Raw genomic sequence first — 27,156 nt, forward strand, 5'->3', positions numbered from 1 at the left:
GGCGGGTCCCGCGGGGTGGCGGGGTGGCGGGGTGGCGGGGTGCTGTCCGGGTGTCGGGTATTACGATCATGCGGCCGGGACCGTCGGTCGGCGACTCCAGGACCCTCGAGACCACGTGGCGGTGTGCCTTTTTCAAGTTCCGGGGTGTAAGTTGATGCTTATTGATGAAATTCAAGTGCTTTGCACAGCGGGTTAAAACGGTCTGGCAGGATAACGAGTTGAGTTGGAGTGGTGCGACCCCACCCAACGTCTCTCTCTCTCTCTCTCTCTCTCTCTCTCTCTCTCTCTCAGAAAGGAAAATGTTTTGATCTGAAATTTGTTTCTTGAGAAAACCGTTGAAATTAGTTTATATTCTGTTTGTCTTTAAAAAAAAAAAAAAAAAAATAAAAACTTTAAAAAGAGACGGACTCTCATGTATCCTCTTTCCCCTGCCCCCCGTCTCTCTCTCTCTCTCTCTCTCTCTCTCTCACTCTGTTTGAATGTGAGCGCGTTTGTGCGCCAGTTTGCGCATATATATATATATATATATATGTGTGTGTGTGTGTGTGTGTGTGTGTGTGTGTGTGTGTGTGTGAGAGATAGAGAGAGCTCTGTCTGTGTTCGTGTTTGTTTGTTTGTTTGTTTTCCTCCCTTTCCCCGTCCTCACTTCCCTGCCAATAAAAACAATCAACATAAAAGGGCAATGACTATGCTGGGTTGTCGGGCCCTGTTCAGTGATGCCTTCCCGTGGCACCACACAACACCGTGCTTTTTCCCAGTCCGACACACACGTGACCCGTGCTCCCAATCACATCCATCATTTGACTGTCTGCTCTTACACCTAGTTTGCCATGTCCTGATTTTATCCTTGCTTAGCTAACAAAGACTTCAACTGGAAACATGCATATTAGAAGCAGTGGACCTACCTAGAATCGGTTCTCTCAACTACTGAGGAATGAAAGGATTTACAGCACCGTTTCATGCTGTAAAGATTCAGTTTTAATATCTAAGAATCGCGCAATGATATCAATTACGAAATTTTGATATTCAAAAATTGTGGAATTATATCAATAACGAAATCAGGGACATGTGAGGTTATTGTGGTAAACCCTATTCGTTGTTGTATGAATACACAACGTCTGCTCGATTTTCAATACACAGTCTCGAAGTTTGGAAGGTGTACTGGTCCCTAGCCTATACAGTGTATATTTTCTGGCCCGGCATCGACTTTATCTCACAACCAAGCACAGAAACAGAAACAAATGTAAAGCGGTTAAGTGAAGTCAGCGGGTGACTTCCAGGGGAGAGGATGGTTTGACATCAGGTGGGGGAAGGGGGAGGGGGTGGGGGGGGGGGGGCAAAGAGGAGGGAATAAAACGAAGATCGGGTCTGTCATGGGATCCACAGAGAGGAACCCGTGTCCGTCCGCGTCACAAGATACCGTACCCACGGGGCCCTCCACTGCCCCGCTCCCTCTGAATCCAGTTACGGGACATTTCAAGACCGAAAATCAAATTATGATCATTATTGTGTACAGGCAAGCTGACCATAATGGTCGCCTATGGGCTTTTCTGTTTCTGCGGGTCGTCTATGGGCTTTTCTGTTTCTGCGGGTCGTCTATGGGCTTTTCTGTTTCTGCGGGTCGTCTATGGGCTTTTCTGTTTCTGCGGGTCGTCTATGGGCTTTTCTGCGGGTCGTCTATGGGCTTTTCTGTTTCTGCGGGTCGTCTATGGGCTTTTCTGCGGGTCGTCTATGGGCTTTTCTGTTTCTGCGGGTCGTCTATGGGCTTTTCTATTTCTGCGGGTCGTCTATGGGCTTTTCTGCGGGTCGTCTATGGGCTTTTCTGTTTCTGCGGGTCGTCTATGGGCTTTTCTGTTTCTGCGGGTCGTCTATGGGCTTTTCTGTTTCTGCGGGTCGTCTATGGGCTTTTCTGCGGGTCGTCTATGGGCTTCATATACAGGTTATGGAAGGTTAAAACTCCGCTTCACTTACAAGGCAACTTACACAAAACCAGCGAAACAGGAAATGACGGCGATCCCTCACAAAGGAATCAGATCAGTGTGACCCTCATGTTTTTTGTTTTAAGAATACCGAGACAGTCCCAGAAGAAGCGCAAAAGCAAACCAACAAATGAACTCCACCGTTTTCCAGTACTCCCTCTCTTTCTGTCTCTCTCTTTCTCTGTCTGTCTGTCTGTCTGTCTGTCTATCTATCTATCTATCTATCTATCTGTCTGTCTGTCTGTCTGTCTTCACGTGGACGAACACGCGTCTCTGCATTGCAAAATGGAATAAACTGTGTACTTTGATTTCTCAGGAATAGAATCCGGGAGATATTTCCGAAAGTGTCAACAGAAACAACTGAAAAGGAAACTATTTGTTACGTTTCTTTATCCTTACCATACTGTAATGAAAGTGTTCGAAGAACATTGCAAAAGCTGTGTCCTCAAAGTGTCTGTCACGCCGTGTCTTAAACTGACATACAAAAAGGACGATCCTCATACATACACACCCCCTCCACAGACGGGCGTTCGTCACAAAATCACGTTCTGAGCAAGGAACCTAAAACATGTCATTCAAAACAGCAGACACATTTTAGCTCATACGTTCTGGGAAACAGTATTCCTTCGGTTATGTGTGGGAGAGCTACGAGCATTACTCCGATTGGTCAATTGGGCTGAGAGCTTGGGTGTCCACGACGTATTGTGGGATATCCGGTCTGAAATGCGATCTCGTACAAACACCAACTAAATCATAACGGAAAATAAACGAGATTCATCACGACAAAACCAACACAGGATATCAAGTTTTCTGGGCATGTAGATCTCCTGCACTGCTGTCTGCCTGCCCAGGTTCTCCTCCCTCCACCCCGCCTCCCCCGTCTCTCTCTGCCCCCCACCCCCACCCCCCTGCAGCCACCCTCACTGCCCCCCGCCATCCTTCCATTCCAATATATGGGCGCGGGTATGAGATTCGCTTCTGAAGTCTGTGTCCGTCTGTACTACACCATTCTACAGTCCCTTGTTTCTTAACCGACCACATTTCACTTTCAGTTTCTCAAGGAAGTGTCACTGCGTTCGGACAAATCCATACACGCTGCACCATATCTGATAAGCAGATGCCTGCCAGCTGCATAACCCAACGCGTAGTCAGCCCTTAAGCGCATGCTTAGGTCAGTGTACCTATCAGAGTGGATTCCTTCTACAAGGTGTTGCCAGATGTCAAAACTTTTGTTGCCATGGGTTCTTTTCTAGTACGCCAAATGCTTGCTGCACACAGGACCTCAGTTAATCCTCTCATCCAAATGACTAGACGCTCAGTTTCGTTTTCCAGTCAGACATAGGAGAAGCGGGAATCGAACGCAGGCTCTCACGGATATTATACTGGCAGATGAGCGTCTTAACCATTCTTCCACCTTCCACTTGAAATGTAGCACACTAAACTATAGCACACTACTTATCTGTAGTGTCTCCTCAGTTGTGACTGAAAACGGAGTGGATACACTCACGGACGGACACACTGGGGGACCACCGCTTGTTAACATTCGGAAGCGGCGTTCCTTCAGGAAGCTGTCGGTTGCTGTCACACTCAGCAACGAGGAAGTTACTCAGATTCTGGATTCGATTCTGAACGATACCAGCCATTTATCCTGTTTGTTTGTTTCCGTTAGAGATGAATTTCAGAGCGAGAATAGCGAATTTTTGTGTGAACGGGTTCTTGAACGTCTGCCGTCCATGACTATTGCTTTGTTGTAACCTGGGTCTTATAATATCACATAGATCAATGTTTGAATGAATATCTACTGTTCTACTCGTGTTAATCTTGATGTGGAGTGACTGATATTCAGAGCAATGTACCGTTGTAACTTCCAGTGTACAAAAATTATACTTTTATATGTAAACCTTTGTCTGAATAAAACGAAATGTTGGAAACAAAATGGATGGAGTATATACCGTAACAATATGGTTTGTAACTCATGTGTGTGTGTGTGTGTGTGTGCAGTCAGCTCATGACAGTCTCCGAACTGGCGCAACTGGCGGTAGACAACCTTTCTTTGACCGAGGCCTTGATAGAGAAATTTATTGACGAGGATGGTAAGTCTCTTTGTGTGCGCGTTTGCGCGCGTGCGTGTGTGTCTGTGTGTCTGTGTGTGGGTATGGCTCTGTGTCTCTGTATGTGTGTGTATGTGTGTGTGTGTGTGTGTGTGTGTGTGTGTGTGTGTGTGTTTCTGTCTGTCTGCCTCTCTCTCTCTCTCTTTCTCTGAATGTATAATGTGTGTGTGTGTGTGTGTGTGTGCTTCCATACACGACTTGAAAGATGTCCTTAAGCTTCTGTCCAATCGTAAATGGTTTATTTTTCATTTCTAAGTGCAGTTCAAACAAAAGCCGCTTGACCTCAAAGTGAACTTTCAGTTTTTAGTCTGACTGGGAGATGTGTGTCCTTGACCTTTATCCATCTACGGCGTTTCTGTCCATTGGAAACAAATCCGTTTCCTATGATGGTGCAAATGACCCGTAACCCTAAACAGACAGTAAGTGTTACTCTTTGAATGGTTCCAGCATTAGTATGGTTCCAGCTTACATAACTTGAGACACACTGAAACGCCAATGCTTCTGCCAGCAAGAACTGGAAAAGAAAATAAGGAAATTCAAAATTTTAAAAAGAAAATTAAAGATTTTGAAATCATGTTTGAACGTTCACACAATTTCACAGCAAGTACAAAAGCTACGGGTTCAGTAGGAAAGAACTACCAGTCAGTAGTGTCATCTGAAGGATCGATCTGGAACAGAGGAACTGAATGGGACATAACCGACCTCCTCACCACTTTCAAGCTGAAGACAAATAGGATGCCTGAGGACATCAAAGGGAGATAAAAAGCTATTCGAGTCAGGAGCATCAACAGTCAATCCTCGTGACCCTCGCTCTTTTGCGCTGGCGCTGTCTTTGCAACAGAACCGAACCATCAAAATCTTCTGTATGGTTCCATTCCACTAAATCATGAACATCAGCCGAATGGTTCAGTTCCAATCAGTACCTGGTCTGCATTCAGACCACCCATAAAACGCGTTTCTCTGTGGTAACTACTTTAACACTCACCCCATCCACCCCTATTGAAGTGTGGACAAATGATTCGCTTTGTCAACACCACAAAACAGAACAACTTGACCTTCAAGGCGAACGCCAATAGGACGATGAACTGAACTCTTCCATTCGTTTTGTCTGTATTTGTTTGGCTGTATTCCACAGTTCTGCAAATCCGTATTTCTTAACCATTCAATCCCAAATCTGACAAACTGACTATTTCCGATGTCTTATCGGTTTTGACAAAATTTGGAGTAGGTTCTTTATATATGATAGTCAGTCGTGTCCGACTATGACCATCAGAACAGCAGAGGAGGCAACTGCTGCTCTGACTATTTGGGCTAGAATTTGATTATAGTGGAGAGTGTCTTGCCCAAGTACATCCCCACTCTCTCGGCCAAGAGGGTTTTAGGACAGTCGGCACTGGGATGGTTCCCAAAGGCCAACTAGCCCACAAGGCTGCAGCACTAAGAGCCAGTGCAGTTTTGCCTCCTAGTTTGAGAGCCATAGTCCTTCACAAAAGACTAAGCTGTAAATGGTTTCCCATTGACTGGAGAAACCATTGATAATACAGCTCTTACTTTGCTGTTGGCCCAAATGTAAACTTATGTCAATCTGTGATATAAGCCGAGTGTTGGGCCTTATAAGCCGAGTGTTGGGTTCTTTATATGAAATTTTAAAAATGGCATCTAAATAAAATTTCGAACCGGTGACCGGTGACAAGGAAGGAAGGGCTTATGGAGGTAACAAAATCGGGTTTGAACGAAGGTGTTTGGGTTTTTATCTTTACCTTCGTGTTTGTTTTTTCGAAGGCGACGTGTGTATCTGTCCGTCTGTTTGTCTGTGTCTCTGTGTGTATGTCCTTGTGTATGTGTGTACGTGTGAACAAGCAAGTACGTGTCATGAATACGTAAGCGAGCACTTTTTCTTTTTGATCTGTGGTACTTCAGAACATTTTTTTTAAACACGTGATGCAAACGATAAATATGTTAACTGTTTTGAGAACTCAAACAATGGACAGGCACATTACAGAGTGAACAGTGGTGCTTTTAATATGCTAGTACAAAACAGGCACGTTATTTTCTGCCAATATATCATTTTCAGACGTAACTCCACCTTTCCGCCTGACAAAATCCTGTGTGGGGAGTAAAGTTTTGCCTTTCCTCTTTGCTTGATTTGGCGGTTTCTCTCTTTAAAAGACGCTTCTGTCGAAAACGTATGTCTGGTTTGTTTTTCTTCTTTTAAAGATCATCATCTGGCACTTTGTGATGTACTTGTGCATTTGCCGAGGTTTGGGTCTTTTTGCGAGACTTCATTCGGTTTTAAATCATCTAAATTTGTCAGGGACAGGACTGCAAATATGGCTGGGCGTCCTACACAGAAAATCCCGAACAGTGAAGATCTGACCGTCTGAGACGTCTAAAACTACTTGTTCCATGACAGACAAACGTACTATTTAAAAGAAAAATCAATGAATTGTATTTCCGAGTCCACTAAAAGCGATTTCCAGTCGCAGAAACGCGAACGAGTGGTCGAAAAGGCCAAAGGGTTTTTTCCCATGATTACAGCAACGGTAACGCTATTCTGTTTTTCAAAATGTCAAAAAGCAGTGCTGAGGTCTGACAATGGAATAAACAAAACATTGTTTGGGGGAGAGCACGGTAGTCAATGAAATACAGAAGTTAACTTTTGTGCCCCGGTTCTCCTGTCAGCAGAATACCAATCTCTGTGAAATTTCTTTGAAAAGACAAAAAACAGGGATAGAACTATCCCGGTGCGACTTTGGGCATCTTTATATCGGTAAGAAGGCCACGGACTGGACTGGTACAGATTTTAGGGTCTAATGCTTCTTTTTTGCTCCCGCGGAATTGGAGAAAGGGAATGGGAAACAGACTGATCAAAACCGATTGCAAATGGGTTAGAATGTTTGGATTTTTGATGTAAGAATAGAATAGAATATATCTTTTTACCACAAGGTCACAAGGAATATTGGGGGGGGGGGGGGATAGTACAATGTACGAACATAAATCGAAAATCATACACAAACGCAGATACAATGAGTGTGTTGTTAAAACATCCGAAGACAGTGGTTGAAAGACAGACATTACCAGGAAGGAATTTTGTTTAATGTCCCGTCACACATATCGGTGATTGAAGACATTTTGTAAAAGTATTTATGAATACATCTGAGTATTATCGGTTAGAAGGGGTGGGAGATGTGGATGAATGGAGGGTTGGGGGAAACTGGGCAAATGAGGGTAACGAATCTCATGATATTAAAAAGAAAACAATAACAGTTAAAAGATATTATTTTATGGCAGAGCTGTTTGTTCCTGCTGCTTGACGTTATCCATGGGCAGGTCACTCTTCCAGACATTACCAGTGGTATCCCAGATGTGGTTGTTTCCTTGCTTGCTGCTGTTGATGCTGCACGACGGTAGTGCTGTAGCTGGTGAACAAATCATGCTCGTCTACATCAGTCAGCCCACTAAGCAGAAATACTGACATTTTGCAGGTTTTGCATTACATTCACATCACTTGGTAAAGGACAATCCTTCGATGTAGTGATTTTTCCATTGCTAATTTAGCTCGCAGACAGCGCCTTTTCCCGTCTACTATGTTCCCTGCAAATCATCCACGGGATTTATTTTTTTCTTTTCCAGCAGTAGTTACAGAAACTATGGATGTCTCTTCGTGCGAACGAACACGTGCTTTTCCACCCACCATGATCTTTGATCTTTGTATCTATCGATATACTTATTTGAAATTGTCGATGCTTGCAGTTGTAATTCTCCGGATATTGGTAATTAAATCATGCCGTATCAATGTCTGGTGAACCGATATTTTTTTTACAGTTCGCATTGATTATCTATTCATGTGTTTTGCCACACCCTGTCGAAGCACGGGAAGAAATACTTAAGCGCCAAGAAATGGAATCAATTTAACATAAAAACAGACCAAGAAAACAGCGGACTGGGATTGCGTTTCAGTCTTCAGTCTCTGGAATCGTTCGTGCACTTTCTCTTTTACCCCCACTTCCCGTCATCTCAAGTTTCTGCCGCATAGTCAGATCGTCTCTTCACCCCCACCCACTATTACCCCACCCAATCTCTCTTTCCCTCTCCCCCCCTCCCCCTCCCCCTCCCCCCCCCCCCCCTCTCTCTCTCTCTCTCTCTCTCTCTCTCTCTCTCAATGGAAAACAGAAGGCGGAGTGATAAACAGACTGCACAACCCTCATAAAAGCGGAACTTAACCCCCACCCTTTCCCCCCTCCCCACGGCACTGGTTGTCGCTGATCAAAGAAAAAAAAAAAGGGGGGGGGGACACGGAACGCTCACACATCAACCACGTGAGAAGGTGCCAATGACAGGGCCTTTCGCCCACTTGGCGATGCGCAAAATGCAATGACCAAATCACAAGACTGGTAACGACGCAACCCGACCGGTGCCCGGGCGTATCACGTGAACCCCTTACAGGTGCTTGACATTTGTTCAAAGGAGCTGGCTTCATAATGGTGGCATTGATTTCATCTCCGCCGACTGTCAGCTTACGACTACAAAGAACGGTCCAGAAAATACCGGATTCAGATCGATTTATGGCATCCGTGCGAGCTGGTTTAAGAGAAAGCATCAGTAAGGGTTTACAGTAATGGTGGTTTCTGGGTGGTTTATTGCCGAATCCAGATCGTTGCTAATATAAACACTAGCGCGAGAATGTATGTAGTTATCAAAAAAGCCAAAGCATAGCAAAATGGCCGTTCCAAAGTCTTAAAGATAAGATGAATCAAGACCATTTAAAACAGGTACAGAACACTACCCAACTACATTGGCGATGTTTCCTGTGTGGAAAGATTAACTGGGCGACATTTTAGCTGAAATCCTCAAAGGCACTCTGGAAGATCTAGATGGGATCACACACCAGTTCTGGAAGAAGCTGTACTATAAAGCATGATAATTCCCTAAATAAAAAAAAAAATTATAAAAAAAAAGAAACCCTCAAGTGATGGTCGCATTAACAGTAATCACATTTTGTACTAATCGGCAAGATCTCTGCACATGCTGATGCTGTCCTAGATGCTCAGATTTTTCCGAGAGTGTCTCTCCTGGGTCAGAGTGCAAGACTACTAACATATGTTAATTTCGGTAGCTACGGGAGTAACGAAGTGAATGAAACTATTTGTGAAGATACATGGTAGTGGTCCAGACAGGACGTTCCGCAACAAAGCAGTTTTTGCTCTCAGTATTGAGGTTTGTTTGCCTGGCTGTTTTTTCTTGTCGTTATTTTTGTTTGTTTGTTTTGCGGGGCGTAGTTTTGTTTGTTTGTTTGTATTTCCAAAGGGTAGTCTCATGCTGTCCTGAGGACTGCCAGAGCTAGGACTGTGGCACACTGTGTGCAATGGAGAGCTGAGATGAGCTGTTCAAGAGTCAGGCCACTGAGACGGCATGGAAGTGAGACAGTATTTATAAGGTGTTCAGTGAACAATTCTCCGGAGAAGAGACAGACGAAAATGCACAAAGTGCATCTCGCTCCCCTGTTGACCGGTTATCAACCATTCATTCAGACAATGGGTTCTAACGTCCGTTTCGTATCATCAACCGAGAAGAGACGTGAAATAAAACACGACTGAACTGTATTTCAACAATTTTTCCTGAAACTGTCCGTTAACTGGAAAGAAAGAGCAATGTCACAGGACAAGATCAATTCCTCTCCTTCACGGTCAACAACTTCCATTCTAATAATTACTTGTTATTTCCTTCACAGGGACCCCACCCCCCCACCACCACCACCACCACCTCTCATCTCTTACCGTGTGCTAATTCTGCAGACTCACTTCACTGCTCTCTTGGTTATAGTGATAGGAACAATTAACAGCTAACAAGACAAGACAAGACAGCACAAGACAAGTTTATTTCAGGAAGCACAGTGAGTGCACATGAAATTGTTCAATATTTCATGTAACTTACACAAAATATACATATCGCAATGTGCTCACAGTCAATTAAAATGGGCAAATCAACTGAACGGTGTGTACATCATTGCACACTGATAAACATGTCCGCCAACAAAACGTATTACCTGCGCACACCTGTACGCTATCCTGAGCTCTGAATGTTTTTGTGGGTTGTTGTGTTTTTGTTGTTGTTGTTGTTGTGTTTTTATTAATGAAGGACCGCACGGTTTTTCCGAAGTACAAATACAAACGCGACGTTAGGATACAACTGCCCTTGGTTTTGCAACACAAATATTATAGAAAATGAATAATATTCCTATGCCTATTCATTGAATGCTGGAATGACCCGAGACGAAAGAAGGCAAACTGCCCAAAGACACCATAAAGGAAGAACAGTTGTAAGGCCAGACCGTGGCGATCTGTTCTGTTGCACACCCGACAACGTAACCCCTGACAACAGCCCTGGTGCTTTCGTTCTGCTCAGCGTCCATGCTCTCTATTGTTGTACAAAGTTGGACCGAAGTCACCGATCCCCTCTCTACTGTTGTACAAAGTTGGACCGAAGTCACAGATCCCCTCTCTACTGTTGTACAAAGTTGGACCGAAGTCACCGATCCCTTCTCTATTGTTGTACAAAGTTGGACCGAAGTCACCGATCCCTTCTCTATTGTTGTACAATTGGACCGAAGTCACCGATCCCCTCTCTATTGTTGTACAAAGTTGGACCGAAGTCACAGATCCCTTCTCTATTGTTGTACAAAGTTGGACCGAAGTCACAGATCCCCTCTCTATTGTTGTACAAAGTTGGACTGAAGTCACAGATCCCTTCTCTATTGTTGTAGCAAAGTTAGGGGGTACGATCCCTCTCTATAGTTGTAAGTGGAAGTCACGATCCCATCTCTATTGTTGTACAAAGTTGGACGAAGGCACCGTCCCTTCTCTACTGTTGTACAAAGTTGGACCGAAGTCACCGATCCCTTCTCTATTGTTGTACAAAGTAGGACCGAATGTCAACCGATCCCTTCTCTATTGTTGTACAAGGAGTTGGACTGAAGTCACAGATACCCTCTCTATTGCTTGTACAAGTGTGGACCGAAGGTCACAGATCCCTTCTCTATTGTTGTACAAAGTTGGACCGAAGTCACAGATCCCTTCTCTATTGTTGTACAAAGTTGGACCGAAGTCACCGATCCCTTCTCTATTGTTGTACAAAGTTGGACCGAAGGCACCGATCCCTTCTCTATTGTTGTACAAAGTTGGACTGAAGTCACAGATCCCTTCTCTATTGCTGTACAATTGGACCGAAGTCACAGATCCCTTCTCTATTGTTGTACAAAGTTGGACCGAAGTCACAGATCCCTTCTCTATTGTTGTACAAAGGTGGACCGAATTCGCCAATCCCTTCTCTATTGTTGTACAAAGTTGGACCGAAGTCACAGATCCCTTCTCTATTGTTGTACAAAGTTGGACCGAAGTCACCGATCCCCTCTCTATTGTTGTACAAAGTTGGACCGAAGTCACAGATCCCCCATCTCTAATCACGAATGAAATCAAACTTCACACCGAAAAAAATAAAATGCCTTTGCATTGCCACCAACTAATATGACAAGAAAGAACCCCCCCCCCCCCCCCCCCCCCCCCGCACCCCCCTCTCTCTCTCTCTCTCTCTCTCTCTCTCTCTCTCTCTCTCTGAACAATAAAAGGGAGATCAAGTACGGTGGTGCACTATTCCAATAGAATGGCAACCACAGCCGAACATCGATTCATTCTAAGGTGCTGCTGGTATCACATTGCTGGCTTAATACACTGGATTTCCCCCCTTTTGTCACCTACTTCCATTTTCCACGTCCACCCCTCCTCTCTCTCTCTTTTTTTCACTATGCGTATGGGTGTGCAGTGCGCGCACGTGTGTGTGTATGTGTGCGTGTGTGTGTGTGTGTGTGTGTGTGTGTGTGTGTGCGTGCGTGTGTGTGTGTGTGTGTGTGTGTGTGTGTGTGGTGTGTGTGTTCCTATGAGAGAGAGAAAGAGTTCGGAGAGAGAAAGAGAGATGGGAAAATGCTGCGATGAAAATGTTGCTTCGAAGTGAATAAAACAAATGCGCGTATTATATCGAACTTTTTTTTTCGTGTATGGTATTCCCCCCCTCTCTCTCTCTCTCTCTCTCTCTCTCTCTCTCTCTCTCTCTCTTATCCCCCCCCTCTCTTCTCTCCCCCTCTCTCTCTCTTATTCTCTGATATTCAGTCTCTCAATTTCTCAGTCTAAGGGTTTTTCCACATGGGTAGATGCACCCGACCGCAATTAAAAGATACATATATACACCAACGCAGTGCCGTGAAATAAACGAAGCAGTCTGTACTTGTTAGACAATTCGAACTCTGATGTGACGAAACAATTATGTATCTCCGAGGGGGGGGAAGACAGTATGGACAGAAAGATTGATACTGATTTGTGTAACCTGATGGCGTTAACGTGTGCAGCTGCGCTTTATCCATCCTGTTGACCTCAACAGTAGCCCCAGATTGGCTGTGCCTATCGGAAATTTGAGATCGACGCCTTTAAACAACGGCAGATACTTTTCATGTCCTTTCGGTTTCTCGTTTTCCAACATGTTCTTCGCTGCGGTTTTATTTCAGTGTGGGGGGTGGACGGTTCGTTTCCGCGACTGCAGCTAAAAGGCATTCGTCCACATTACATCACACAGTTTGCGAGAACTGCTGCATTGGAGGGAAGAAACGCTTCCAAGCATTCACAGAGATAAAACAACTGCAACCTGAAAAAGAACAGTGGAATTATGGATTTTTTTTTTTTTTTTTTTTTTAAGGACAGCTCCGATTTGTTTGCTGTCAGAACGACAGAGTAATTCAATGAATGAAAACCAAAGATGTGTGTATCAAATCGACGTGTGTCGTTTCTTTTCGCCTTCTTTGTTGTCCACATAAAGACTTTTTATTTCCTTTAGGGCATCAGTCAGTTCTGTAAACCGACATGTTTTCGTGACAAAGAATGCTGCGGGGGTATGCTCACCATGGCCGTATCGCGAAAAAACAAACTATGATGCTAACTGCTGATGTTGCTTGGTTCGCTTGTTTGTTGTTGTTTTGTTGTTTGTTTGTTTGCTTGCTTTTTGTGGTTGTTTTGCATCGAAGTCAACCCCTCACACCACAGCATTAAACTCGGCCTTTTATACAGTATCAGTATCAGTAGCTCAAGGAGGCGTCACTGCGTTCGGACAAATCTATATACGCTACACCACATCTGTCAAGCAGATGCCTGACCAGCAGCGTAACCCAACGCGCTTAGTCGGGCCTTGAAAAAAAATCAAGGCATAATGATGACTTCCCTAGTATCAACAGTATCAAAGTCGACCCAGGACACAACAACATCCAACTCCAACTCTGTCAATGCAGGTCAGTGTGAGGGACGGTCCTGGAGGTAAGGATGTGGAAAGACTGGAAAAGCTGAAAAGGGAAAATGAAATGACGGTTACTTCGAAGGTGAAGACAGTGAAGGTGAAGACAGTGAAGGTGAAGACAGAGTAGGTGAAGACAGAGAAGGTGAAGACAGAGAAGGTGAAGACAGAGAAGGTGAAGACAGAGAAGGTGAAGACAGAGAAGGTGAAGACAGAGTAGGTGAAGACAGAGTAGGTGAAGACAGAGAAGGTGAAGACAGAGAAGGTGAAGACAGAGTAGGTGAAGACAGAGAAGGTGAAGACAGTGAAGGTGAAGACAGAGAAGGTGAAGACAGAGAAGGTGAAGACAGAGAAGGTGAAGACAGAGAAGGTGAAGACAGTGAAGGTGAAGACAGTGAAGGTGAAGACAGAGAAGGTGAAGACAGAGAAGGTGAAGACAGAGAAGGTGAAGACAGTGAAGGTGAAGACAGAGAAGGTGAAGACAGAGAAGGTGAAGACAGTGAAGGTGAAGACAGTGACGTCAAAGGAATACCACCATGTCAGAACCCGGATGAAGGCTATAGGACAAGGGCGCTACTCCAATATGAACACCCTGCAGTCAGGCTTCAACACGCGGTCAAGTGAATAAAATTTACTCTGGAAGGCCGTGAACAAAATATGGACATGATTCTAACAGTCTAGGATATAGGTCACATACTACAACGCAAAGATAGACGCTGTTCCTTCTTTTTCTTTCATAGTGGTGGGACAGTTTTAAGTTCAACATTCTAGTTTTATCCTCGCCAGAGGCAATCTTTAACGTCCAGCAAACGTTTAGTCCGTATGACAATACTCCTACAGTGTGCCTTTTCATAGTCTCATTTGATAAACGAAAGAAATGTCTTTCCGTGCATGAAAAGTACCGTGTTTCCATTTTAGGCAGACTCTAAACAGTGCATTATTTAAACGAAAGAAACGGAACCTTTGTCAAACAAACCAATCATTCACTATTTATGGATAAGACCGAAGGTGAACTACCCCCCACCAAGTCAGCAGTCGATTCGTGCCAATGTCGATTGTTCTGTAACCTGAGTGAGCGGTGAGCAGTTACAGGTAAACCACGGTGTTCGGTTAGATCGACAGACCCCCATATGTCAGGAATATAATACAGTTCCTTCATTGACTCCCTCAAGCACCGACTTCGATTGGCCCCCCCACCTGAAACCACGACTCGTGGGAAGGAACGATCGGGAAGAAAATAATGAGATAAGCTGTTTACATTACGAGAACTATGGAACCTTATTTTCCATCCACCCACCCATCCACCCACCCACTTCTCTCTCTCTCTCTCTCTCTCTCTCTCTCTCTCTCTCTCTCTCTGCCCCTTCTCGTGCTCCCCCTCTGGACGGCTGCAGGCCATGGCCCAGTTAAAAAGAAAATGAACTACAGAAAATAGAGTCTCATATGTAAGCCCCGACACTTAATTGATGTCCCTCTTACATCTTCGCTTTTTTTTCAATCTGCTTCTTATCCCCCATCTCTGCCCACCACCCCAACCTCCTGTAAGATGAAATCAATGGCAAACGCAGGCGCGCCACTGCACACACGGGAACGCACATATACCTGTACGCATGTACACAAGCACGCACGCACACACAGCGTGCGCAGTACGACAGTCATCATACCAGAAAAGACGAAGATATATAGGAAAGAAACGACCCTTTCTTAGAAATAAATTTTAAAATAAAACAAAAACGATTAATCTTTAAATGAAGATGTTGAAAGAAATCCAAAAGCATGACAGCACGCTGAGATAATTGTTCAGTTTTCCACTGAAAAGGAGTCATGCAAAACGCTCAATGTTACAACTGCGTCCTGGCATCAGTGCCAACGAAATGAGTACACATGCACAGTATGGCGACCAGTGAATATTAAAAGAAGTAAACAGTTCAGAAAATGTCTGTTTCAATAGCATTTCAGTGTTTTTCTTCTGACCCACTCTCCTCTGCCCACACCCCACCCGCAGAGGCCTGACTTGAAACTTTTTTTGTGTTAAAAACGACACAGGGATGTTGAACCAGTAGTTTCTCTTCTCACTGTGCTTTCACCAGAAGGTATGGAATTCTGATTAATATTAATTTTGGGGGTGGAAGGGGTGGTGGTGGCAAGAACACTAAATAACAGATTAACCCTTGAATTTCAAGAAACCCTCGAGATAAGGACAAGAAATGTTTACCATCTACGTCCATACATCACAGTTATGTACAAAAGATTATGGAGATTCAAGACTTGAGACTGAGAGCAAACTTGCCGTACGTGTAACTGGTGATCCGCAGGACGCATTCAAACAAAACATGATAATTGATCTTCCAGCCGTGTAATCTAGACCATCTGTAAACTGTGTCCATGGTCGAAATGTTAAAATCTCATTCGATTTGTAATTGTGAACAAGAGTCAAACAAAACAAAAAAACAACCGCTGCAATGCATTTCCAGTATTCCGCTGCAACGATACGCACCGACATCCATCTGTTCTACGGCCTGCAAGACATCGCCGTCCACAAACGAACAGTTGTATGACATTATTCAGTACAGAACCCTTTCTCCAACCCTCTCCTCTTCCCCTCCCTTCAGAAAAAAACAGCTCTTCCAGACAGTGCAACCTTTCGTGGTACTTGGTGCATTTGAATATGGCCTGAGAGAAAACGGGAGGGCGATCTGTTGCGTGGTTGTTGACAAGTTCAGCTGCTGTTATTGCAAAACGAAACACAACAAATGTTTAGGAGTACGTGCTGGAACCAGTGCACCCTGATATATATATATATATATATATATATATTTTTTTTTTTTTTTTTTTTTTTAAAGAATGTTTTTATTTCGAGGACAAAAACAAAGTATTGCATCAAAATTCGCATCCCGACAAAAAAATGCCCGTGCCTCCCGCACCTCAACACTCCCCTCCCTCTTTTCTGCCCACCGACCCCCTCTTCAGTTCTGTATCAACTGTACTGATCGGTGTCTTCCTATACCGTCTCCACCTCCCGCGCCCCTCAAGGCCTGATCAGAGCGTAGGGTTTATTCCAATATCAGGCATATAAATGACACCGCACGCTTTCACACCTCCTTGAAACTGAAACAATCTCTCTCTCTCTCTTCCCCCCCCTCCCCTGTGTGTGTGTGTGTGTGTGTGTGTGTGTGTGTGTGTGTGTGATCCCTCATTGTTCAAGAGCTCTCACCACTCATCCATCCCCCATCTCCTTCTCTACCCTATCACTCTTCCCATAACAAAACGTTCAGGTTTGTGTGTGTGTGTGTGTGTGTCACCCTGGATGGCCTCTACAATGAAGTACATGTCAGCGTCCCTCGGCCTGTGAAATTAAAGCTTCCTTTGTCCTTGGAATCTGGTGTTCTCTGTTCCATCTGTGTTCTTCTTTTTATGTCCTCTTGTTCATTCTGTCGTTCCTTTCTTCCGCCAGGAGACTCAGTCTTTTTTCTCCTTTCCAACATGTGTGTATTCTTTTCTTTTTCCTTTTCTCGAAAATCACATTTGCGGTGAAATGCTACACTCATTGCCTCTCTCTCTCTCTCTCTCTCTCTCTCTCTCTCTCTCTCTCTCTCTCACGCACACGCACACACACACACACATACACACACACAAAAAAAAACAGCTCGCCCTCTCTCCTGTAAAGAAGGTAGACATGCAGTTAATGAAGTCAATTCCTAGATGCCAACCCTTGATATCAAAAGCCGATACAACTGCCGCTTCTGTGATCTTTGCTTGTCACTGGGAGCCTCGTTATGGGATTCGCCCATCCCAAGTCACATCGTTAGCACGTTCTGTATGCTAATGGCTCGTGAGGGCCAATGGCGAATGGCAAAATTAGAGGCTGGAGTGACGTGTATGGTAATACAACACCTGACAACCCCAACGCCAAGATTTCCTATTCTTCCGCCTGGCGAAATTCAATTTTCTTATCCGCGTAGCTACAACCGCAACCGGAAATAGGATGAGAAGCAGGCAGAAAGAGGGGGGAACAGTGTCATCTCTGGCACTGACACACACTGCCGCACCAAAATATAACAAAGGAAAAGAGGATGCGGATAAAAAAAAAATTAAAAAAAGGCAACGTTTATTTTTTGCCATACAACAGCAAACACTTGTCGAATGTTCTTGTTTCTTGATCGTTAACTATTTTGGGATTAAAGCCAAAAATAACTCAGTCTTGATGTTTTGGAAATAATCCACTCATTTGAATTTTGCTTACGTCAGCAAGACACCGACAACAATTTGAACAAAAAAAGACTGTCGGACTCACCAGAAACAGAAACGTGAGAGAAAACGAATACGTGACGCTAAGATGAGCGGATGTTCAAGACCCTTTACTTTCACGAAATTATCAATTCATGAGGGGGGAAAAAAGAAGATGCAAAAAGATATCAATTCAAGGGAGAGAACAAAGAGATTTTAATGGAGGCAGTGCAAGTGAATTGACCACTTCAGCAGAAAATGAAAAAAGAATTTCAAAAAAAAAAAGAAAAGAAAGAAGAGCCCTAAGAATGAAAGAGAGCGATAGAGAAAGAGCAAATGTCATGTGAAGAAGTTCCAGAAGATAGGGTTACTGTATGCAATGGGGAAAAACACTCAGAAAAAAAAAATGTGGGTGAACCTCAAAGAAAAGATGGAGATGGTGGGGGAATCATGACAAGCGGGTCAACGACTGCAAACAGGAGTGGACAAAAGCAATGCCAGAGCTCTGTGTGATTTTTAATCCCAGAAAGTCTCCGATCAACTTTTGTTTCACAATGCTTTCATCCACGATTTGATCTCCTCACAGCTCTGTCTTGTCGTATCCATCTGTGTCGCTGGCCTCAAACAACGCACTACCTGCAGTGATTCGCAAGCAGAGACCAATTTTTTCTCTCTCTCTCTCTCTCTAAAAATATATATATATATATGTATATATATATGTATTTATGTATGTACAATATATACATATATCAAATGTCATATGTCTACAAACTGTTTTTTATGCTATGTCCGCTACTGGCTGAAATTAACGAGGTTTGTCGAATGCAGATTACCAGATAGAGCTTATTTCACTTAGATATCTGCAAGAAAATCAGTTTCGCATGTCCGTTGCAAATTTTGTTGGGTTTAGGTTATGCAAGATATATTGAAGGTGTTCAAGAAGTCGGCTTGTTTTTATACAAGTTTTGGAACAGATTAGTTGTATGCAAATGGCAAGATATTAAAAGAAGCAAAATATATGAAACATCTCGAATATTTTGTACTACACGTGATGTTAAACTGTATCTACGAATGGATTTAGATAGACACTTGAAATTTGTCATGACTAAGTTTAGATTCGGTATCTCTGGTGTTTGCTCTACATCAGTTTCGTTGCAGCAAGCATCCGGAAATAGATCTGGCGTGTCCATTATGCAAAACAAGCAATTCAAATGAGTTGCATTTTGTTTTATGTTGTCCAGCGCTGATAATTTTAAAGCATGAAATATTCGACCAAAATATTATAGGTATTCTAGAGACGTCAGTGAAGTTTGTTAATGGCTTATCGGAATGAAAGTGTTGTGAGGAACTGTTAAATTTATTTACGAAAAGCATTTCAGTTGCCGTCTGTTATGAATTCGTGCTTTACTGAACTCATGTGGATGATTATTCTAACGCACTGTGTTGGTGTATACAGTGTACCCCAATCATGAGTAGCAATGGCCAGGTGTGAACAAACTATCCATCCATCATCCATCTCTCACTCAAATGAAATGTGATCGTGTTTAAAAAATCTGTTGGGTCGAGGAAGAGTCTCCATGAATAAAACAAAACAAAAAAGTGTGTCTGATTTACATGGCATAGTTTCTATATACACGGGTCACAGACTATTTTCAATGTGAAATTTCGAATATATAAATGTCAGTATATCATGAGCGTTGAATCACAAAACGCGTTTATACAAACTGTCTTTTTTTTTAATTTCTAATCAACATTTAACGTTTTTATTCCGGGAATCGAATTTCAACTTACAGAATACATGACCTTGTCAGCATGCAATGAACTGGGCACAGCTACGATTTTTTTGTAGTCGAATAGGGATAATGTGACGCGGTAAATAGAAGAATATTATTATGGACTGCCCATTTCTTCGCGCTTTTTGAGTAGGAACTGGGGTAAGGGGAGCAGAGGAAATAGAACGAATATGAGTACAATGTTGTCTTTGAGAATGCTTCATCTTTTTTTATCTTTTTTTTTTTTTCTTTTTTTTCGCTGAGAAAAGAGATTTCGCAAGACTGCCATTGAATGATTACAGGCGTTGACCTTTTGATTCGTTTCACAAGAAGATGGAACGATCTACAAGGGTGGAGTTCTGAGCTTGTTTACCAAGAGTGTTCCGCAAAAGACCTGCAAAGTGAAACAAGATAGATTTTAAAATTTTTACTCGTTAAAACTGTCTTAAAACGTAGCTTCACGGACAACTGTTCTGCTCCTATCAATATATATCAACTCTGTTTCCTCAAAAGACTAATTATTTATTCTCCAAGACACTTCAAGATGTTTGCTCCACTTGCAACAATCATGTTGCGCTTTTTATGTCCCTGTTCGAAAATAGTACACAATGACTGCTTACAAAATATGCGCTAGATTTACAAGCATCGTGCATCTTCGGTGAACATTAAATATCTGTGTGTGTGTGTGTGTGTGTGTGTGTGTGTGGTCTTTCGTTTTGACACCAGTGAGAAACACTGTGCGAGGTTTTAAAAGCATGATGACCCAATCTGTTTTCAGGGGACGGAATCGTGTCATCCAAAGAGTTATTCGGCGTGGATGCGCAGTAACAGCAATGACCTGGTGGGAGGGCAGCACTACGCCATCTGACGACACTGGCAACCAGGATGCCATGCACTGCAGCGGCAACACCACTAGCGGCAACACCACCAGACAAACACTAACGACTGTGCAAGTTATGCTCACGAGGAAAACTGAGAAACTGTTCGTCTACTGTCCATACTGTTCCTTCACTTTCGTTCCTGTCTGTTTCTTGGTTCGGTACGACATGCAGGCTTTAAACAATAATATTGTTTGATATCTTACCTCAAATTACTCCCAAGTACGCGTGGCTGTCAAATGCCGTGTACTGCAAATGGATATTAATTAAGCATAATGTGCATTGACGAGTTCAGGCAATTCTGCTGGTCTCTGACACAGCAGTAATGTATGTCATTTCCCCGTTTCGGTTTGAATTTCTGACATTACGTGAGCCACTTTCCAAAACAAAAAAAATCTCCTTAATTCTCCCTTCCTCTTTGAAAAAGGATAACCTTCATGTTTGTTGTGCCAGCTTGATGACGTATTTATTTTCTGTTCAGTAAACGGAATGCAATAAGCATTGCCATTTTTTCAATGGAAAAAAGTCTTATGTTTTTAAAGATTTCCAGTCTTAACACTCTACGGTGTGACAGCAAACAGCTGTTTAACCGGTTCGGTTCGGATGCAGCAAAATTGGTAGCATTATTGCATTCCAAACACTGACATTGTTGGCATTTTGCATCCCCAAAACTTACATTGTTAGCATTTTTGCATTCCAAAGACCGACAATCTTCCCCGGGGTGTTCTTGCGTTCAAACGCTGTGCAATAATTGCAAGATGTGATGCAGATTACTAAACCAATGACCTCAACACCCACCATCGTCACAGTACCCATAAAGCAGTAAACGACTCAAATCAGACGAAAAGTTTTCCCACAAACAAAATTTAATGCGCGCGGTGTGGAGACGGTATGGGTTAGAAAGAAAAGGGAGGAAGGAATTTGAAAACCATCAGATTGAATGCATTCTCAGTGCTTCTGCTTGTCATCAGCATTCAGTTATTTACCGTTTGGTAGCAACACAGTCGGTCTAGCTTCTTGAATGGCTATGAACTGAAAACTCAGGGATGCGTTTCACACAAATGCAACTGTTTCAGTTCAGACGAGAAAAGTGACAGCACAGCGTCACAAGGTGGAAATACACATTTCTCCGTCCCGCTCCTTCACTTAAAAGCTACAGTTTCTTCTCTCATAGTCCTGGAATACTCTGCAGACAAAGCTAAGCTGTTCGCACTTTTTGTTTGTTTGTTTGCTTTTTTAATGGTTTTGCTCATACTTTCTTTAGCCTCGCGTTTGCTTAATACGTAGCCAGTTGAATTATGTATTATGTGAGACAGCAACAGCTCCTATTCATCTTTCGTTATGTTAAGCTGATAAACAGATATCATGTTGTTCACAAAAACAAAGCAGAAATGAAAAGACTCACTGTGACTAACTAACCTTAAAACGATCAAGTGACAAAACGACATCACATGATGCCAACTGGTTGTAATCTTAGCGTTGAGGAGAAAACATGCGCTTAACAGTTCTTTGCCAATACACGCCGCGAGTTTCTTGCCATTCTTGTATTTGTGTCCACTGCTTTTGTTTCTGTTTATTACCGCTGTGTTCCTGTCATCGGTTAGATACTACTTCTGTGACTGTATAATTAGACTGATTTAATTCAATTCCTGTTTCCTCCACTCAACCAAAAGGAAATCCAGATATTCCAGTGTAGAGCTGCAGAAATACATTTACGGAGAAAACATCACTGGGACCCAAACTTACGTTATTTCTCTCCCAGTCTTGGACGTTTTTATCCGTCCCGCAAAATGAGAAAAGAAGATACACTACAAGAACAATCGCTTCATGGGCATGCAGAACTTTACACGATAGCATGGGGAGTGGGGCTCAAAGAAGATGAACGGGTTTTTCCAGACAGCACAGCTTGATATACGACCATTTACACAACACTTATGTCACTCTCAGCACGAAGGAGTACAAGCTATGTGACTGCAAACAAACAAAAAAAACCAACAACAAACGGTATTTCAATGTTTTTTCAGACAATAACAATATCAATAACCTCGGTGCATTCACACATGACAATAACGTTAACAAGTATGGTGTAATACCATATGTATACTGAAAAATTACTTCTTTTTTGTTTTGGTTTCGGTTATTGTTGTCAATTTGATTCCTCTGTTACTGGCGATCGTATTCTATAAATGTGCGTCATTCGCTGTGGATAAAAGTCAAGCCTTTGTGCAGCTATAGAAGATTATAACTGTTGTAGACGCTTTGTTCCCTTCCTTTCCCAAGACCCTGGCTTGTGGTCAACCTTTTTTTTCCTTGCTTCATAGACATAAATACGTCGGAAGAGTTTCAAAATATCTCTGCGTTGAATACCAAAGAAGTCAACGATGAGTGACATAAAATTAAACATAAATCTGAGTTCGAGAAATGCATGTGTCTTCCCCCAACCCCTACTCAAAACCTCTGTCACGACTTTCTTCAACAACTAGTTTGTGACTTTATTCGCTTGTCTGGTCTGTTCGTGTGTCGTCAGTATTTTGGTTGCTGGGTGTCGTTTTGAGTTATTTTCATGACTGTTGTTCATTAATGTTTACAAAGCTATTCAAGATATACCAAAATAAACATACGTGTAAAACTGAAAGTGTTTACATTTTGTTCTGATTAACCTTTCCTGGTGTTCAAAGACTCTCTCTCTCTCTCTCTCTCTCTCTCTCTCTCTCTCTCTCTCTCTCCTCTATCTGCATCACCCCCTCCTTCCCCCGTTTCTCGCCATCTCCCCATCAACATATTCATATTTGTGAAATCAGATGACGGTGCATTTGTTCGCAATTTACATTTGAATCTGCTCAATGTATTTTTTGTGTGTTTTTGTTTCTCACTGCAATGTAGAAAGTCAGCGCTTTAACATTGATTGTGTGGTTCTATGCGTTGTTCTTCTTTTTCCTTCTGTATCCAACAATACATGACATTGATCAAACTCGACAGTCTTTAGACTGATCGGAGAAAGTTAATTGGCAGGATTTTTTTTTAAATACCTTCTTCTACTTCTGAAGTGGTGCCAGGGTGCACAGACTTCAACATGCCACACCCTGATTAGAAAAAAAAGAAAACCGAAAGGTAACCAGTGAACAAGTTCCTGACTTTATCTACCACTGGTACAGTTGTTGGTCTACCTGGGTAGAGAGTGAGGCCGCACTCGATGCTACAGACACAGACAGAAAGGAGACATCTACCCATCAAAAACGGTTACGCTTTGCCCGGCTCACGATTCTTTGTCTTCAGTGAAAGGCTTCAGTTCAATGCAGACTTTAGCCCCAAGTGGAAAAGTGTGTCCTTATGTGTGATTTGACCAAACTGTCTGCACCTCCTAACACACAGTTTGAAAAAGAGAAACTACAAGGAAAACGCACACATTTCATGACAGGAAAAGATACACACAAAAAGAAGGAAGGAAAATGAAATTACAAGACGAAAAGCTTCTTTCTTTTGTTCGTGTATTTTACACGTTTCTTTGATCTGCGATATTTTTGTCTACACACTTCACTGCCAGGTAACCGAGTCTTTACTGCAGTTTCGATGGAGTTTATTTTCTTCAAAACTATACTTTATTTTCTTCAAAAACTATACTGCATCAAAAGCTTCGATTTTCCAATCTTCCGAACACCATGGCCAATGCCACGGGCAATATTCGCAATAGGTTGCTGCGAATTGCTTTCTACTCACAGTTGTTGCTTGCTTTCAAGTGTGTGTCTGCCTCTATGGGTTTGTTTCCAATAGGGACAAACATTCACGCATGCGCGGATAAATTTCATACACTAAAGACCTCAGATATACGGTAAGCGCGCGCTCTGGATTCAACGCTTTATACGAAGTACACAGAAATAGTGTGGTTCTAGAACTTTCATTCAGCAAAATCCTTTACACGACTCAATAATCTGCAATCGATTTTCAGAAAGTAATGATTCTGTTCAACCGTACGGAAGCCAACCAAACCATTTTAAAACATGGATTTAAAACAAAAAAGGAAAAAGAAAAAAAAAGCGGTAAATAACGTGAGGTAGCGTGTCGGTCCAAAAAGCGACAACTGATATTGCTACAATGTAACATCAAAAGATTTTTTTTTCCAACAATTCCAAGCCCTTTGTTATTGATTTCTCTTAAAATGTCTTTATGGATAAATATATGTATTCAATCTGAGTGATACGGTTTGTTTACCCTACCTGATCCACATGCTTCTCCTGTCATATGAATCTGATAAGTGTTGTAGTTCATCTGTCTGTCTGTCTGTCTGTCTGTCTGTCTCCCTGCGGTCTGCTATGTACAGCAAGCTGCCATGTGTCATTTGGCGCTCAGTGTTTGTCGCCGTGCTGTTCGCAAAATAAACTGTGCATTCTTCTCGGCTGTGGTGTTCTTGTCGTGTGTTGCTAGTGGTGGTGGTTGTGGTGTTCTTGTCGTGTGTTGCTAGTGGTGGTGGTTGTGGTGTTCTTGTCGTGTGTTGCTAGTGGTGGTGGTTGTGGTGTTCTTGTCGTGTGTTGCTACTGGTGGTGGTGGTGGTGGTGTTCTTCTCGTGTGTTGCTAGTGGTGGTGGCATGTGGTGTTCTTGTCGTGTGTTGCTAGTGGTGGTGGCTGTGGTGTTCTTCTCGTGTGTTGCTAGTGGTGGTGGCATGTGGTGTTCTTGTCGTGTGTTGCTACTGGTGGTGATTGTGGTGTTCTTGTCGTGTGTTGCTACTGGTGGTGGCTGTGGTGTTCTTGTCGTGTGTTGCTACTGGTGGTGGCTGTGGTGTTCTTGTCGTGTGTTGCTACTGGTGGTGGTTGTGGTGTTCTTGTCGTGTGTTGCTACTGGTGGTGGTTGTGGTGTTCTTGTCGTGTGTTGCTAGTGGTGGTGGTTGTGATGTTCTTGTCGTGTGTTGCTAGTGGTGGTGGTTGTGATGTTCTTGTCGTGTGTTGCTAGTGGTGGTGGTTGTGATGTTCTTGTCGTGTGTTGCTACTGGTGGTGGTGGTGGTGTTCTTGTCGTGTGTTGCTAGTGGTGGTGGTGGTGGTGTTCTTGTCGTGTGTTGCTACTGGTGGTGGCTGTGATGTTCTTGTCGTGTGTTGCTACTGGTGGTGGTGGTGGTGTTCTTGTCGTGTGTTGCTAGTGGTGGTGGTTGTGATGTTCTTGTCGTGTGTTGCTACTGGTGGTGGTGGTGGTGGTGTTCTTGTCGTGTGTTGCTAGTGGTGGTGGCATGTGGTGTTCTTGTCGTGTGTTGCTACTGGTGGTGGTTGTGATGTTCTTGTCGTGTGTTGCTACTGGTGGTGGTGGTGGTGTTCTTGTCGTGTGTTGCTAGTGGTGGTGGCATGTGGTGTTCTTGTCGTGTGTTGCTAGTGGTGGTGGTTGTGGTGTTCTTGTCGTGTGTTGCTACTGGTGGTGGTGGTGGTGGTGTTCTTGTCGTGTGTTGCTAGGGGTGGTGGCATGTGGTGTTCTTGTCGTGTGTTGCTACTGGTGGTGGCATGTGGTGTTCTTGTCGTGTGTTGCTACTGGTGGTGGCTGTGGTGTTCTTGTCGTGTGTTGCTAGTGGTGGTGGTTGTTGTGTTCTTGTCGTGTGTTGCTAGTGGTGGTGGCTGTGGTGTTCTTGTCGTGTGTTGCTACTGGTGGTGGTTGTGATGTTCTTGTCGTGTGTTGCTACTGGTGGTGGTTGTGGTGTTCTTGTCGTGTGTTGCTACTGGTGGTGGTTGTGATGTTCGTGTCGTGTGTTGCTAGTGGTGGTGGCTGTGATGTTCTTCTCGTGTGTTGCTAGGGGTGGTGGCATGTGGTGTTCTTGTCGTGTGTTGCTACTGGTGGTGGCATGTGGTGTTCTTGTCGTGTGTTGCTACTGGTGGTGGTTGGGGTGTTCTTGTCGTGTGTTGCTACTGGTGGTGGTTGTGATGTTCTTGTCGTGTGTTGCTACTGGTGGTGGTTGTGATGTTCTTGTCGTGTGTTGCTACTGGTGGTGGTGTTGGTGTTCTTGTCGTGTGTTGCTACTGGTGGTGATTGTGGTGTTCTTGTCGTGTGTTGCTACTGGTGGTGGTTGTGATGTTCTTGTCGTGTGTTGCTACTGGTGGTGGTTGTGGTGTTCTTGTCGTGTGTAGCTACTGGTGGTGGTTGTGGTGTTCTTGTCGTGTGTTGCTACTGGTGGTGGTGTTGGTGTTCTTGTCGTGTGTTGCTACTGGTGGTGGCTGTGGTGTTCTTGTCGTGTGTTGCTACTGGTGGTGGTTGTGATGTTCTTGTCGTGTGTTGCTACTGGTGGTGGTTGTGATGTTCTTGTCGTGTGTTGCTACTGGTGGTGGTGTTGGTGTTCTTGTCGTGTGTTGCTACTGGTGGTGATTGTGGTGTTCTTGTCGTGTGTTGCTACTGGTGGTGGTTGTGATGTTCTTGTCGTGTGTTGCTACTGGTGGTGGTTGTGGTGTTCTTGTCGTGTGTAGCTACTGGTGGTGGTTGTGGTGTTCTTGTCGTGTGTTGCTACTGGTGGTGGTTGTGATGTTCTTGTCGTGTGTTGCTACTGGTGGTGGTGGTTGTGGTGTTCTTGTCGTGTGTTGCTACTGGTGGTGGTTGTGATGTTCTTGTCGTGTGTTGCTAGTGGTGGTGGTGGTTGTGGTGTTCTTGTCGTGTGTTGCTACTGGTGGTGGTTGTGGTGTTCTTGTCGTGTGTTGCTAGTGGTGGTGGCTGTGGTCTTCTCGTGTGTTGCTAGTGGTGGTGGTTGTGGTGTTCTTGTCGTGTGTTGCTAGTGGTGGTGGTTGTGGTGTTCTTGTCGTGTGTTGCTACTGGTGGTGGATGTGATGTTCTTGTCGTGTGTTGCTACTGGTGGTGGTTGTGATGTTCTTGTCGTGTGTTGCTACTGGTGGTGGTTG

General features: G+C 43.6%; 1 protein-coding gene across 2 annotated transcripts in view; it reads left to right on the forward strand.

Annotated features, from left to right (window-relative positions):
• LOC143292423 (uncharacterized) overlaps nucleotides 1–24,687 on the forward strand; it is a 130,303-nt gene extending 105,616 nt beyond the window's left edge. For both annotated transcript variants that reach the window (XM_076602690.1, XM_076602691.1), the window contains 2 exons: nucleotides 3,981–4,072; nucleotides 20,198–24,687. In XM_076602690.1, the coding sequence (XP_076458805.1) occupies nucleotides 3,981–4,072; nucleotides 20,198–20,247 (142 nt within the window). In that variant the 3' untranslated portion in view covers nucleotides 20,248–24,687. The remainder of the gene's footprint in view (nucleotides 1–3,980; nucleotides 4,073–20,197) is intronic.
• Nucleotides 24,688–27,156: the final 2,469 nt, after the last annotated feature.

Source organism: Babylonia areolata, chromosome 18, assembly GCF_041734735.1.
Source record: "Babylonia areolata isolate BAREFJ2019XMU chromosome 18, ASM4173473v1, whole genome shotgun sequence".
NCBI lineage: Eukaryota > Metazoa > Mollusca > Gastropoda > Neogastropoda > Buccinidae > Babylonia > Babylonia areolata.